General features: G+C 36.7%; 1 protein-coding gene across 2 annotated transcripts in view; it reads left to right on the top strand.

Annotated features, from left to right (window-relative positions):
* Positions 1–13,088, top strand: part of ADGRL4 (adhesion G protein-coupled receptor L4) — an 80,247-nt gene that overhangs the window by 42,361 nt on the left and 24,798 nt on the right. The window contains exons 4-9 of one of the 2 annotated variants that reach the window (XM_014939466.1): positions 6,139–6,294; positions 6,814–6,884; positions 8,626–8,799; positions 8,891–9,074; positions 11,308–11,424; positions 12,532–12,725. In XM_014939466.1, the coding sequence (XP_014794952.1) occupies positions 6,139–6,294; positions 6,814–6,884; positions 8,626–8,799; positions 8,891–9,074; positions 11,308–11,424; positions 12,532–12,725 (896 nt within the window). The remainder of the gene's footprint in view (positions 1–6,138; positions 6,295–6,813; positions 6,885–8,625; positions 8,800–8,890; positions 9,075–11,307; positions 11,425–12,531; positions 12,726–13,088) is intronic. The other variant, XM_014939467.1, reaches the window with a different exon arrangement.

Here is a 13,088-nt window from a genome sequence, read left to right as displayed (position 1 = left end):
TACAGACTTAATATTCCAGTTCGAGCCCACACTTCTCACTGATAACTCAGCAGCTGCCATTGCTTTCAGTAACACTCCAATCTTGACTCTGCTCACAATATTTTTAATCCTCACATCACAGTTTCAGACAATGAGTATGTAGTTAAGGTAACACAGAAATCCCCAATCCACCCAATTATGCCCCCGCTTCACTGATCTGTGAGCAAGGTGGTCATATTCTTAAAACAAAGCGGAGTGACAAAGTATTCTGCATTCAGGTCACTCAGGACCAACAAAATTCCCTATACATTTGATCTGCTATGCTCCAAATATCGTCTGTTTGGGGGTTTTGTTTGAGATATTTTTGGTAATTTTTCAAGTCTGATCAAAAGCAATGAGCAAGATCAATATCTCCTGTGCTATCCATCAGCCTCTGTTTCTGCAGCAGTTGGACGGAACAGGTTCAAGATTACAGGGGAGGAAAAGTTCTCTGGAAAAACAGTATTTCTGAACAACTATGCAATCCTTTAGGATTTCCTTTGAATGGAAGAACTGTAACTATTTCTCTTTTTTTTCAAACTCCTGATAATTTTCTCTGTACGTTGCAAAAGTCCTCAGGGAATGGGAAAATGAGAAATAAATCTATTGCCCTTTACACCTTTATGCTGACTGTGTCTCATTCTAGATATGTCTCCTGTGAGCTTGTGAGTGCTGACAACCTCTCTTCTTACTGCTCTTAATATCAGCAGAATGGCTGCATATTAAGCCAGAAAGTGATCTAATCAACATTTCTTGCTCATTGCTCACATCCATCTAAAAGAGCTCTGCTTTATCCAGCCACTATGAATTGTTAAATTAGCTGGGACTGAGACTGTTAGCACATTGAGCTGAAAATATTCTCACAGTTTCTGTTCCAGGCTTTGATTTTTACATTATGACGTTTCCTCAACTTCAGAATTTTTGTCTTGAAAGTTATTGCTCTGATTGTTCTTGTGTCACTTTAGCTTTTTACCATTAGCTTGCTAATTTATTATTTTTTTTAATGCCCTCTTTACTTTACTGGGCAAACTGATCTTTTTTTATCCTCTACTGGGGGCTAGTTTACCACTTTCCTTCTGCTTTTTGCAAATCCGTATGGGAGGAGTTGAGAGCTTCCAAAACTCACACAGAAATAATTACATGTGGGCACCTTTTCTCATTAAACAAGTGTACCAATAACTTTACTGAGCAGTGAGTCTTAAAGACAGCCTTTTGATCCACAATTAATTTTCTACTTTGTCAGGGAAACCATAATAGGATATTTTGTACCCAATGGATCTGCTGCTACAGGTAGTAGATATGACTTACACACAGCAGCTGACAGTAGTGTATTCAGGGTGTACTATACGCAGCTGAAGCAAACACCAAAGTTGTCATTGTAAATACAGTGCCAGTTACCCAGTACAAATTGGAGAACAGAGCTACCACGTGTTTATCCTACCCAAGTTTATAGGGCCCCAAAATGTTTTCAGATTCTGCAAAGCCTTGTTTTCTTTATAATACATGTGCATAATATATATGGCAGTACCTTAAAAATAAAGTAGTTGAATTTTGAAGAATATGCCATTATGCAACCTATTTGTTTATGTCATCAAACCTATCTGGAGTTTCCAGCAGTTGGGGTACATCACCCTTTGTGTGTGAGTCCGTTTCGATGTATGTGTGTTCCTCTCCTCTTTGGATGCTATACTAAACTTCTGAACACAAAGTTCAGAACTCTCAAGGTAGTGGATCAAAAGAAAACTTGGGATGCAAACTTTGGGAAATTCACCCTTAATTCATCCAGAGTGTTGAGTTTTGAGTTGAGGGTCAGCAGTACTTCATCCAGGCAGAGTTGGTGAAGAGATGACAGTGAAACATGCAGATAGAGGAGGAACTAGAGGGTAGGGGGGGAGAAAAAGTGAAGAAGAAAGGAGATTGAGAAGAAAAAAAGAGGAATGGAGAGATGTGATTTTTTTTGAAGATGGTATTTTTCTGCTGTCCTGAATGTGAGCTATTAAAATCTATTTACCCTGTAAAAGCAATGCTTTTTCCTTAGACTTCACATTTTATTGAATGTTCAGCTGCAGATAAAAAGACGAAATATAAACCTACATTTTTCAGTCCAGTCAACAGAGTAAAAACATGAAAATGCCCATCTGTAAAATGAAAGTGACATCCATGCCACTCTGCCTTTTCCAAGAACATGCTATTAGTTTTCTTCAGGTATTTTTTGAGAGCACTGGGAAGGCACCCATTCTCCATCACGTCCTTTTCTGTGACAGGGGAGTTGTGCAGTAGATGGGATATAACATTATGCCACATTGCTAACTTTTCTTTTACCTGTGCCATTTGTAGGCTTTTTTATTTCTACTTTGTGTGTGCTGCTGCCTTCCACAGTATGGAGACACAGGGAGGGAACATCTAGTCCTTTGCAATTGGACTTTTCAATCAGTTGCAAGCTACTAATAAGCAGAAAGTATAATGTAGACATCAAGCTGTCTTGACTGACTGGTGAAGAATCAAAGCGATGTAGGTACAATCCAGTAATTGGCAAGACTGAACATAATAACTGTTCTCAGTACTTTTAATTTAATTGGAATTTCCTTGCCTGCTGCAGCAAATGAGGAGTGACAAAGCACAGAAATAAAATAAAAGGTTATAAATCTATTTTCACACTAGTCTAAGTAGTGTTGGTGATATTATTTTTCTGATCGGAGCTATTATAAAAGCTTCAAAGTTCAAGTCCAGGATTTGTTTTGAATATTTACTAAAAGGCCAGGGCTTTTTGCAGAGCTATGGCAAATGTTCTTCTGTTTAAAAAGCCCCTGTTCTTCAACCTTTGCACAGGAATGTTGTCTGTGAAGACGGCTCACGCAAGCCTCGGCAGCCCAGTCCTGCTCCCATAGTAGATCAAGGAAGACAGTTTGAGATCCTTGCCCCAAAGCTCCAGTAAAATTGGATTGCTGAAAGCACTGACAAGCTGTTGTCCGTGTGTGGTCCAACAATTGCATATTCGGTTAAAAAGACATAACTACAAAATATAAAGAAACAAAAACCTACAGCTACTGCACACAGTAATTTCAAAGCAGGAACTTAAAAGCAGCATTCTTGCAACTGTCACAAATTGTTGGCTGCCCCTGACAATCTCATTGATTTAAAAGGGATACAAAGCTGATTAGTAGCTTGCAAGATCAGGCATATTGCCTTTTAATTTTGCAGTCCAGGAGATTTTTTTTCTCCAGGAAACAGTAAATTAGATAGGCGTGATATGGACTCATTCCATATGGGCAACTCAACTGCAGAAAGTCTATTTGCATATACTCGACAGGGTGTCCCTATCAGACTTTAAATAGCCACCCTGTTGCCAGAGATGTGCTTTGGTGCTTGAGTTTCTGTTACTGTTTTGGGTAATCCGGACTTCTCATTAAAATCTCCATTACACTTAATATCTGATGATTACAAAAAGAAGGGTAATTTGTACGAATGTACAATAATGACAAATAAATGATTTATCAAGCTAGGTTCATGAAAAGCACATTATCATAGTAATTTTGAAATACTTGCATCAGTAAATCACATGGAAACCTGATACTTAGCAATGGTAGTCTGGAAAGTATTCAAATATTTATTTATTTATAAGTCAGTGTAAGTTTTAGCAAAGCTTGTCAATTGCTGATGTTTTAGCACTGCATTACATGCTGAATATCTTGTTAAGATGTACATGCCTTTCTCCGTGTAGCTGACAAGGCCAAGGAAATCTTTGGTATAAGGCTGATGTGTGTTCTTGTTATACAAGCTGATATTGTCATGGTCTTCGCCCTTGCCACTTCAATTCATTCAAAGTTTGTCTGTCTTACACAGAGTTATACAACAGGGCACTGACAGGCACCCACTTGTTTCAAAAAGAGCTTTATAATTTACTGGTGTGAGAGGTTATTTAAATGCCAAGAGTAAGAACTTCAGTCTTATGCTTTCAAATGACAGTATTTAATTATGAGATAGCTTGTGTGTAGCACTGTATCACGCTTTTTCCCCTCTCTTTTCTTCACTTTTACCAGACTCATTAATGTATAGCATGGTTACCTCTGTGACTATGAATACTGAGGTCACAGAAACCGTACAAATATGGATAATGCAAAGCTTGGGTCATTAAAGAGAAACATTTGCAGCTTGGGGTATTAAATACGGAAACAAACGATTGCCCTAATGCAGAGAATTATAATTTAACCCCGTACTTCAAACTTCAGTGCTTGCACCAACACATTCAAACACACAGCCTCCTTGGTGGCTCTCTCTGAAGAGCAGAGGTGATTGTGCTGGGGAGGGCAAATGTCCTTCCAGCCCCACCTCTCCTTCCTGCCTGTGCTGTGTGGGAGTCTGAAAGGCTTTTCAACTGGAGCTTCTGAACCACGGGCTTAAAACATAACATTTCAGGTGCAAATCAGAGCCACTGCTCAGTGAGGAAAATAGGAAAGTAAGGTGGGAACTCAACCGTCTTCTGGAATTCCAGGAAGACCTCTAGGATTGTGGACAGAAGAAAGGGAACTGGGGAATCAAGCGTAAAACAGCAAAAAGTGTATGAATTCAGAAACTGTTCTGATACTGTATTAAAAGTTCAAATGCATTTTACAGTTGCCCCATATAAAAACAAAATCCAAAACCAAACATTTATCTGCTTATTTATAGAGGCTTTCTTGCCATTAGTAAAGAATGTTCTATGTAGTTATCAAAAATGCTGTCCAAATAGGAAAACGACCCCCAGGTATCCTTCAGACATCTTTCTGCATTCCCTAGGTATATCCACAGACATGTGGTACATTTTTCTGTTCTTCCACGATTTCCGTTTCTCTAGCAACCTCCTTTCACCTACATTATTGCTTATTTTTGTTACATTCCTTTTGAAAACGACCAACAATCATGTATCAAAATAAGAGTGTACAAATAGTTCCTATATGCAAATAGTGCCTATATGCAAATAGTGCATTTTCAGCCCTCTATATCTGCTTTCTTTCTGTCTGTTCTTAATACCCATCTAGCTGCACAAAGGTCTCCTATCAATTCAGGTAGCGGTTCTCCTCTGCTAATTGGTCAATCAGTTCTCCTTTTTCACCAGTTTCTTTCCCAAATTCGGTGTCATGCCAGTTCTTTGCGTAGGTTGTCTTCCCCTCTGTTTCATCTGTTCACCTCTCTACCTTTGCTTTCCTTCAGTTCAGTTCTCAGGCTGTTCCTTTAAATCTGCTCATGTAAGACTTCTTTATTTTTCAGTTCTTTTGGTCAGATATACCTGTCCTAAAGCTCTTCACTTTTTTCCTTTCCACCACAGCACTTCACAGTCTGTTACTTCATTATTCAGACTTATTTGGTATTGTTCCCAGTTTACTTTCTCTGTTGAGTTATTTGATCTTTATCCTCAGCCAACCAAATAATGCAAAATAATCCCTACTCCATCCAGAGAGTTAGTAGCCAGCTCTCCTGAATTGATCAGTTCATGGATTCTCTTACCGGAATTCATTGGGTTTATTCTTGGACTGTGCCCCACCCAGTTACTGAAGCTGTCTACCTAATGGCAAATTATTTAGAAGCACAGAAGCCGTTTTAGGCAAATGTAATTTAAATGTGGATTAAAAAAAAAAGACATGCCAAGCACTTTAAAGGGCACAGAGCTTAAATCTTTGATTAACGAGATGGATAGAGTGATCTTTTGTAGCATCTTTTTAAAGCTATGACTTAAAAGAAAAGGCTCCAGTTTTCTTTCTCTTCTCTAACTGAATCATAAGGCTGATTTAGTCTAATCTCTGGAAAATGATTTCAGATTATTTGCATCATGCCGAGCATTTTGTTATGATAGAATTAATATTTACACTCCTGGTTTTGAAACATGAACAATGTAGTATTATATAGTAATAAAAGTGGTGGTATAAAAATATGATCAATTATGATTTATCCTTGTAATCCCTAAGTATTAAAATTGGCAGGTGGTTTGCCATTAAGTTTGCCTTTTTAGTTTTGGGGGTTTTTTTATTCCATGAAATTTTATTATGAAACTGCTTGCAGTGTGCAGGGCTATTATCAACAAAGCAGCAAGGTGTTAGTCCGTAAATACTTAATAAAAAATTCAATTTCTCACAATATTTGCAGATGTAGATGAGTGCAGCAATGAAGGAACTGTTGCCTGTGGAGATCATGCAAAATGTGAAAACGTGGATGGAGGGTTTAACTGCTCCTGTAAGGAAGGTTATCAACCATCCACAGGAAAATTGCAGTTTAAGCCAAATGATGGCACTTCCTGCCAAGGTACATGATATTATAAAGGTTTATGTGTTATTACGGAGCTACATCTTCTGAGAAACTCACCAGTGCCTCTTTATCTTCAGTTAGATTAATCAGTGAGACATCAAAAAGAGGCAAGGTGGTGGCATCTACATTTCCTGAGAATAGAATCATTTTGTGAATGTATTTTTGCTAAACAGTGTGATGAAATCTATTCGAAATAATGGATACCTCCTTATAGTTGACAGATCTGTACTCCTCTCTGTAAAGTTGAGCTATCTGTTCACTTCATCTGTGAAAGACCCAAGGAAAGTGGCCAAACTACTCTACCCGAGTAAAACAAAAACTCGGAGTCCAGTGCTGTAACTGGCCAAGATAAAGTCCTAGTAGTTGAAGTTTGAGAACAGAGTGCTGCATCTTATGTGCATAAATTCAGAATGTTGATGGTTTGGGTAATTGCTTAGACAAAAGCTCTTACAATGAGTATGTATTGAGTATTGATTAAATTGCAATATATAATTAGTTTCTTTTTCATTTCAACAGAAAATCCGAAGGCCAAATGTGAGTTATACAAAGACTGCATAACTGAACATATTAACAGAACTTTAGCCCGAGTAAGTAGCATTGGTTTATGGATTAATTTCCAAATCCTTTAATTGTTTCCGTTTGAAACTGTTATTTCAATTATAATAGTTCTTAAGGAGCTTTTAACAAATGCTTGAAGTATACAATTGAACTTAAGGATGTTTACAGAAGTCTTTTTAATAATTTGAAATTATTTGAACTGAGTTGTATGTTCAAATCATGATAATAACTTGCTGGGAATCTGTGTGTTCTGTTTCCAGCAAAGTGAGTCATGATGCATGAAAAATTCAGAAGTGTGGTAATCACTCAACTATTTCTGTAATTTCTGAAGTTACACATTGCTGCATTTACTGACGTGCAATTATTTGCTTGTTCAGAGTGAAAGGCAGCAAGATAGCTTAGAACAGTAATGTCAACAAGTGACAAAATAGAAAATGGAGCAATAACATCCTGGTATGCTAGTTTTTACTCCTCAAAACATAGTATGTAAAGTGGTACAGAATTTATAGACTCAAAGATTCTGGACTCAATAACTTTTTTCACCAGCAGCAGAGATTCCTGAAGAAAATTTAAAAAATATCAGTGCGTTCACTATTAATAAATATACAGCTACGGTATTGTTTAACGTGAAAGGATAAATTAAACATAAACATAAATAAATAAAAAACAATCATAAATGTTTGCATTTTGTGTTAAGCAGCTTGCCGAAGTTACAAGATTCAGAAAGATATTAGTTTAAAGGCATTTATTTATTTATTTATCAGAAGATCTACATTGTATTAACGTGTTTTCTATGCTAACCTGCTGTGCAATACATTGTATTAAACGAAATGCATGCTTACCACATTTACATGCAAAGACACAGTAAATGCTGCAGCAGGATCCTAAAGTGAGATTTTTTTAAATACGAAGTCAAACTAAATGGAAATCAAAGTAATAAGTAAAAAATAGCTCAATTTTATGTAAATAACAGTGTGTCAGATTTTAGCTTCTTTTTCAGCCTGCGTTCTGCTTCTATTCAGCTTCAGTAAAAGCCAAAGCAAGCCCCATAAAAGCTGTGCAGCAACAGAGACTACAGATCTTACAAAGTCTGGTATCGAGAGGGACTTTGATTGATGAAGTCTCATTAGGTTTCAGGATCGTGAAGTAAGAATTCTTTTCTTATTCATCCATGAGACTGAAACTTGCAATCTTAATCTCACCCTCTCTAGCCTATTACTTTTTAAACTAATTGTTTTATGTAAATGCATTTAGCAGTTCATAAACTGAAGCAGTGAAGGTGAAACAGGCAGTACAGTTTCACTAAACTATATGTTTCTGATCTGCATTTGAAAAAAAAAAAAACAACCACAAAATATAGAAATACTGTCCATCTGCTCCCACCTCTTCAGCTAAAATTTAACAGAAAAGAGTCAGCAGAGTAGCGACACCACTGATATTTAATTATTTTTGCAGAATATTTATTAGTTCATTTTGGAGCATTAGGATAAATAAAACTGAGCTGCAGTAGTAGGAAAAACAAAAAAAAGCGTAATGATAGCACATGACTTTTTTTTTTAATCATAGTTGCTTGTTAGGGTTATACCAGACATGTGTAACACGATTACTTTATAGGTCAGCCTCTTGATTTAATTAATGCCTCTTTTTATGCACAAGCATCTTAAAAGCCAGTGTGTTAATTCACATAATTCATTTGCATTCGGTTTACTTTCACTTTCAGAGATGTGACTTTACCTGATTCATTAAGATGTGAGTTCTTCTATTTTTCAGATTAGTCATTTAAAAACACCCCTGGAGATGCTGCAAGAAATTAATAAAAATACTTTGGGACCACTTTTACCTGTAGATGTGATTTCATATATTGAAGCACTATCGTATTCATCACTGAATCCCATGCACTACGCTGATTCTGACAATGAAGCACTTCGAAATACAAGCATTAATGTGAGTCGATCAAGCTTAAAGTTGTAGGAGTTTTTCCTATTTTACAAATATCTTATGACTCTTATGCTTAAAAATATTCTTTTATTTACAGGTTTTGGTTAACACTGTGAACAATTTTCTACAAAAAGACAAAATTACAGTCTGGGATGCTCTTCCTGTCGATAACCAAAGACGGAGCCTGACTAAGCTGCTGCATACTGCAGAACAAGCGACGCTTCTCATGTCACAGAACTTCAAAAAGACAACACAGCTAGATGCTAATGCAAGTGACATAGGTAAGATAAAGGAAATTAATCTAAGGTATACTTTAGATGTGAATTACACTGAGGAGTTTTTCAGCACAATTATGAAGATTAGAAATGGTGTTATGTGAAACACACAGGTGTTAATTTGTATGAGTGTCATAACTAACACCTGACTTTCAGTGTAGGTATCATAATTTTCAAAGATTGAACATTTAAGACCAGAAAAATTTTGAGAGGCTGTGGGAAGTTGTCCTTCAGATCCTCTTTCAGTCTCATTATAGTTACACTGTCACAGTGAATCTGGACTCAGCTTATATGCAAAAAATTATCCTATGGATCTTATATGTATAAAAACACCAGTGGAATGAAAATTAGATTTGCTCTACAGCTTTTTGACTCTTTTTGGTTCAGTGAAGGTATTGTCAATGAACTCGGAATAAGGATTGTACCTAGTGAGTCAAATCTTGCATGGCTTTATTTTCAGAGAAATGTCTCATTTTCAGAGGAATTTCAGAGGAGAAGAATTGGTTAGTCTCAACTGTGTCATTTTGCACCTACCTTCCCTCTCTGTGCTGGTGTCTTCACACCAACTCCTGCTGGTTTTCCTGTGGTAATAATAGTTCTACTATTCCTTCAATGGGACCAGAATTGGGCCAATACCAGCCGCTTTTAAAAATCCTACTCTAATAAAGCGTTGCTCATTCCTTTGGCAATGACCACTCTTTCATTTTTATTTTCCTGAATGTACCCAAACTATATGTGACCCAATTTCTTATTTTAGATTCAGTACAGTCCTTCAGTGCCTCTTACTGGCTTGCTGTTTTATAAGATAACTTGATGAGAACAATTCCTCCTTTGGTCCTGGGGCAGGTCAAACCACCTGTTCTTCCCTCACCTTTCTGAAACTAAATTAGCAAGAGCGATGAAAAAATAGGGAGGAACCTGTTCCATGACATAAACTCTGTACAAGCAGATTTATGTTAGTGGAGAGCACCTCTGGGTCTGCAGCAGATCCAGAACAGTGCCAGGAGCTGGCTGCAAAGCCCCCCTTTTCCCACCACCCTGTCTGAGAGTAGAGGTTCTTCTGGATGTAGAGCTGAGGCCATGAAGGTCAAAAACAGAGAGGATTTGGGTGCAGTATCTGGTGGCAGTGTGGACATCAGGTAGACTAGGCAACAAAAAAGCTGATAAAGCCAAAGGGAAGGAATTTCCATGTTGTAAGATCAATCATTTTTTGGTTTGGTTTTGTTCCAAAATAGGAAATTCTATGAGATTTTTTCCAAATTCACCCCAAACACTAAAATTTCCTGTTATTGACTCTCAGCATTAATATATTTTCCACAGCTCTTATACATGCCTCTCATTTATTTTGGGACAAAACCTACAACATTACCCCACTCTCTCCACTGCTTTTATGGTGCAAGCTCTTGAGCTACAAGCTTTTCAAAACTCCAGCCACAGAAAACTATTTCTTACGTCCTGACAAACATTTTCTGACAGCTGGTCTATTGAATAGCTCATATTATTTTTGTGTGCTGTGCTATAAGCAATGCAGATGGTCTAGCTTAGTGATATTCCACCATCAGTCAAGTTTTAGATTTGTTTGTTGTTGTTTTGATTTATTATTTTTTTAAAAAAGGCCTGATTGACTTTTTTTTCTTCCCATCCTGGGTGATTGAAACTCAGCACTATAATGAACCAAGTAAAGAGCTCAATGTCCTCTAATGTAGTTTTTGTCCTGAGGGGTGATGCTTGTTTGTTTGCTTTTTGACAAGACACATCATTATTTCATGGTGCAATGTGCATTTGGTAGCATGGGTAGATAACTATAAAATATATACTTTTCAAAAATTGGCTTTTATCAAATGTTACTATTCAGTAGAGAATTTTATGCTTTGCTTTTTGTAATTGTGATTTGTGGTCCCTTTCAGAAATGCATTTTTAATAAAGCAATAGCTCTTCCTAAAGTAACCTACATTATTCTTTCCAGTGCCTAATTTAATGCAAGGTAAATAAAGGACTATATTTTTCATGGAAAGAGAAAAAGTATGAGAGCAAAATGTATGCATGAAAATAACAAAACATAGAGGTTTAAGCAAACATTATATATTAATAGCATTTTTCTTGAAATATTTGGCACAATGATACATTCTTAAAATTTGTGGTAATTATGCAATCCAATAGCACATTTATTAACCTAACTGTAAATTATGGTAGACCGTAATAGAGCTGTGATTTGTACAGTATTTTTTTTCTTTTGCAGCACTCAAGGTTTTTGCTTTTGATTCGCACCACATGAAACACATTCACCCTCATGTATACATGGGGAGAGATTACATAAAGATCTCTCCAAAGAAGAGAGAGGAATCTCATCCTAATGGTAAGAGGCAAAGGTTAGAGAGTAGGTGGATTAATGAACACTTTGGATAGACTTGTACCCACTAGTAAATAATCAAATGTGAGTTTACCAAGACCGAACTAATTACAGAGGAATCAAATCACCTTTTTTATCGTTTTACCTATTCGTTATCTCAAGACTGATGTTTCTGACACTACCAATCACACAGTGGGTATCCAGTGAGTTTTAACAGTGGTCTTGGTACCAGAGAGCTGAATTTTATCCTTTTCTTAGCTGTAGATCTGCTGTGTGACCTTGGACTTTTGCCTTCAGATCCCTTTGTGACTTCTCTTCCAAAAATCGGTGCATCTTTTCTATTTAGAGAGTAGCTCACTGGGGCAAGACCATGTGTTCTTCAGTACCAAAACCAGCAGGGTCAAGATCTTGGCTTCGACCTTGGAGTGGTACAGAAATGGCTTACAACTACTGTCATGACTAAAAATACAGAAATGTGCTTAAACAGCTCTGGAATTAAACCACCTCACCTAACAAACGCAGACAATTTTTTTTTTATTACATTTTTTTAAAATCTTAATCTTCCAGCCAATCTGAATCTCACCACCTGAAAATATGGTTTTTCTTGGTACCAGGGAGAAAAACAATGAGATTTTTTTCAGATCAGCACACTGCATCCTAAAATACCTTTAGCTTTGTTTTCCCTATTTGGGTTTCATCCTGGCTCCAATGTAACGAAAGTCAAAACAAGGCAGGTTCTTCAGAGAGACCCAGTATTTACCTCATGTCTGAGCCATTTCAGTTTATGACACCTGACACCACATGTGTAGCCAATTGCAGAAGAGCAGCAAGCATATATTACTCTGGAAAAAATATATATGCATATATCTCATTAGAATTTCCAATGCGAACACACATTTTTATTTCTAATGGCAGTTACATTGTTTTAAATAAAGCTATATTTCATTGTCTCTAAAACACTTTTATAAGTATTCCACAAAGATTCCATCTGTTTTGCATATTTTATGCAATAGCAGTAATAATGTTGATTGTTTATTGTTTCTTTAATGTCTTCAATTTTGTTCTTCTATAAAAAACCCACAAACTACTAAACATGGTCTGTTTGATTGATAGGCACTGTTGCAGTTGTCTTCCTGCGGTATAGCAATATTGGTTCTTTGCTTTCATCGCCTAAAAACCACTCCTCGAAAGATACTTCAGAGCAGAGACAGACAGTAAGCTCATCAGTTATAGCTGTTGCAATTAGCTCAAATCCACCTACACTCTATGAGCTCGAGAAAATAACATTTACCTTAAAGTATGTCAAGGTAAGGGTGGTTTTTTATCAACTTCAAATAAAACAAAACAATAGCTAGTTATTTTATGTGATGTAACCATGCCTGCAGTGTATGACATACTGATACGTAATTCGGTTCTTTGCTGATGTGAGTTTAATCTTATTAGAGAAATAAATTACAATCTCAAATGTGACAACCTAAGAGCAATACAATAAATACGATATGCTGAAAAGCTCTATGGGATTAAAGCAAGGGCATAAATGCCATCTTTGCTGGGCTGTAGTATGAACAAAATGTAGATGCCTGATCCAGAGAATATTACAGGATCTTGACTATTCTGTATTTTAGTGGTTTTTTTCTGAAAGTTTCTCAGATGGTTAAGCAAGGGTACTA

The sequence above is a fragment of the Calidris pugnax genome, unplaced genomic scaffold (assembly GCF_001431845.1).
Source record: "Calidris pugnax isolate Ruff unplaced genomic scaffold, ASM143184v1 scaffold18, whole genome shotgun sequence".
In the NCBI taxonomy this organism is placed as follows: domain Eukaryota; kingdom Metazoa; phylum Chordata; class Aves; order Charadriiformes; family Scolopacidae; genus Calidris; species Calidris pugnax.
This window is presented reverse-complemented; position numbering and strand designations above follow the sequence as displayed.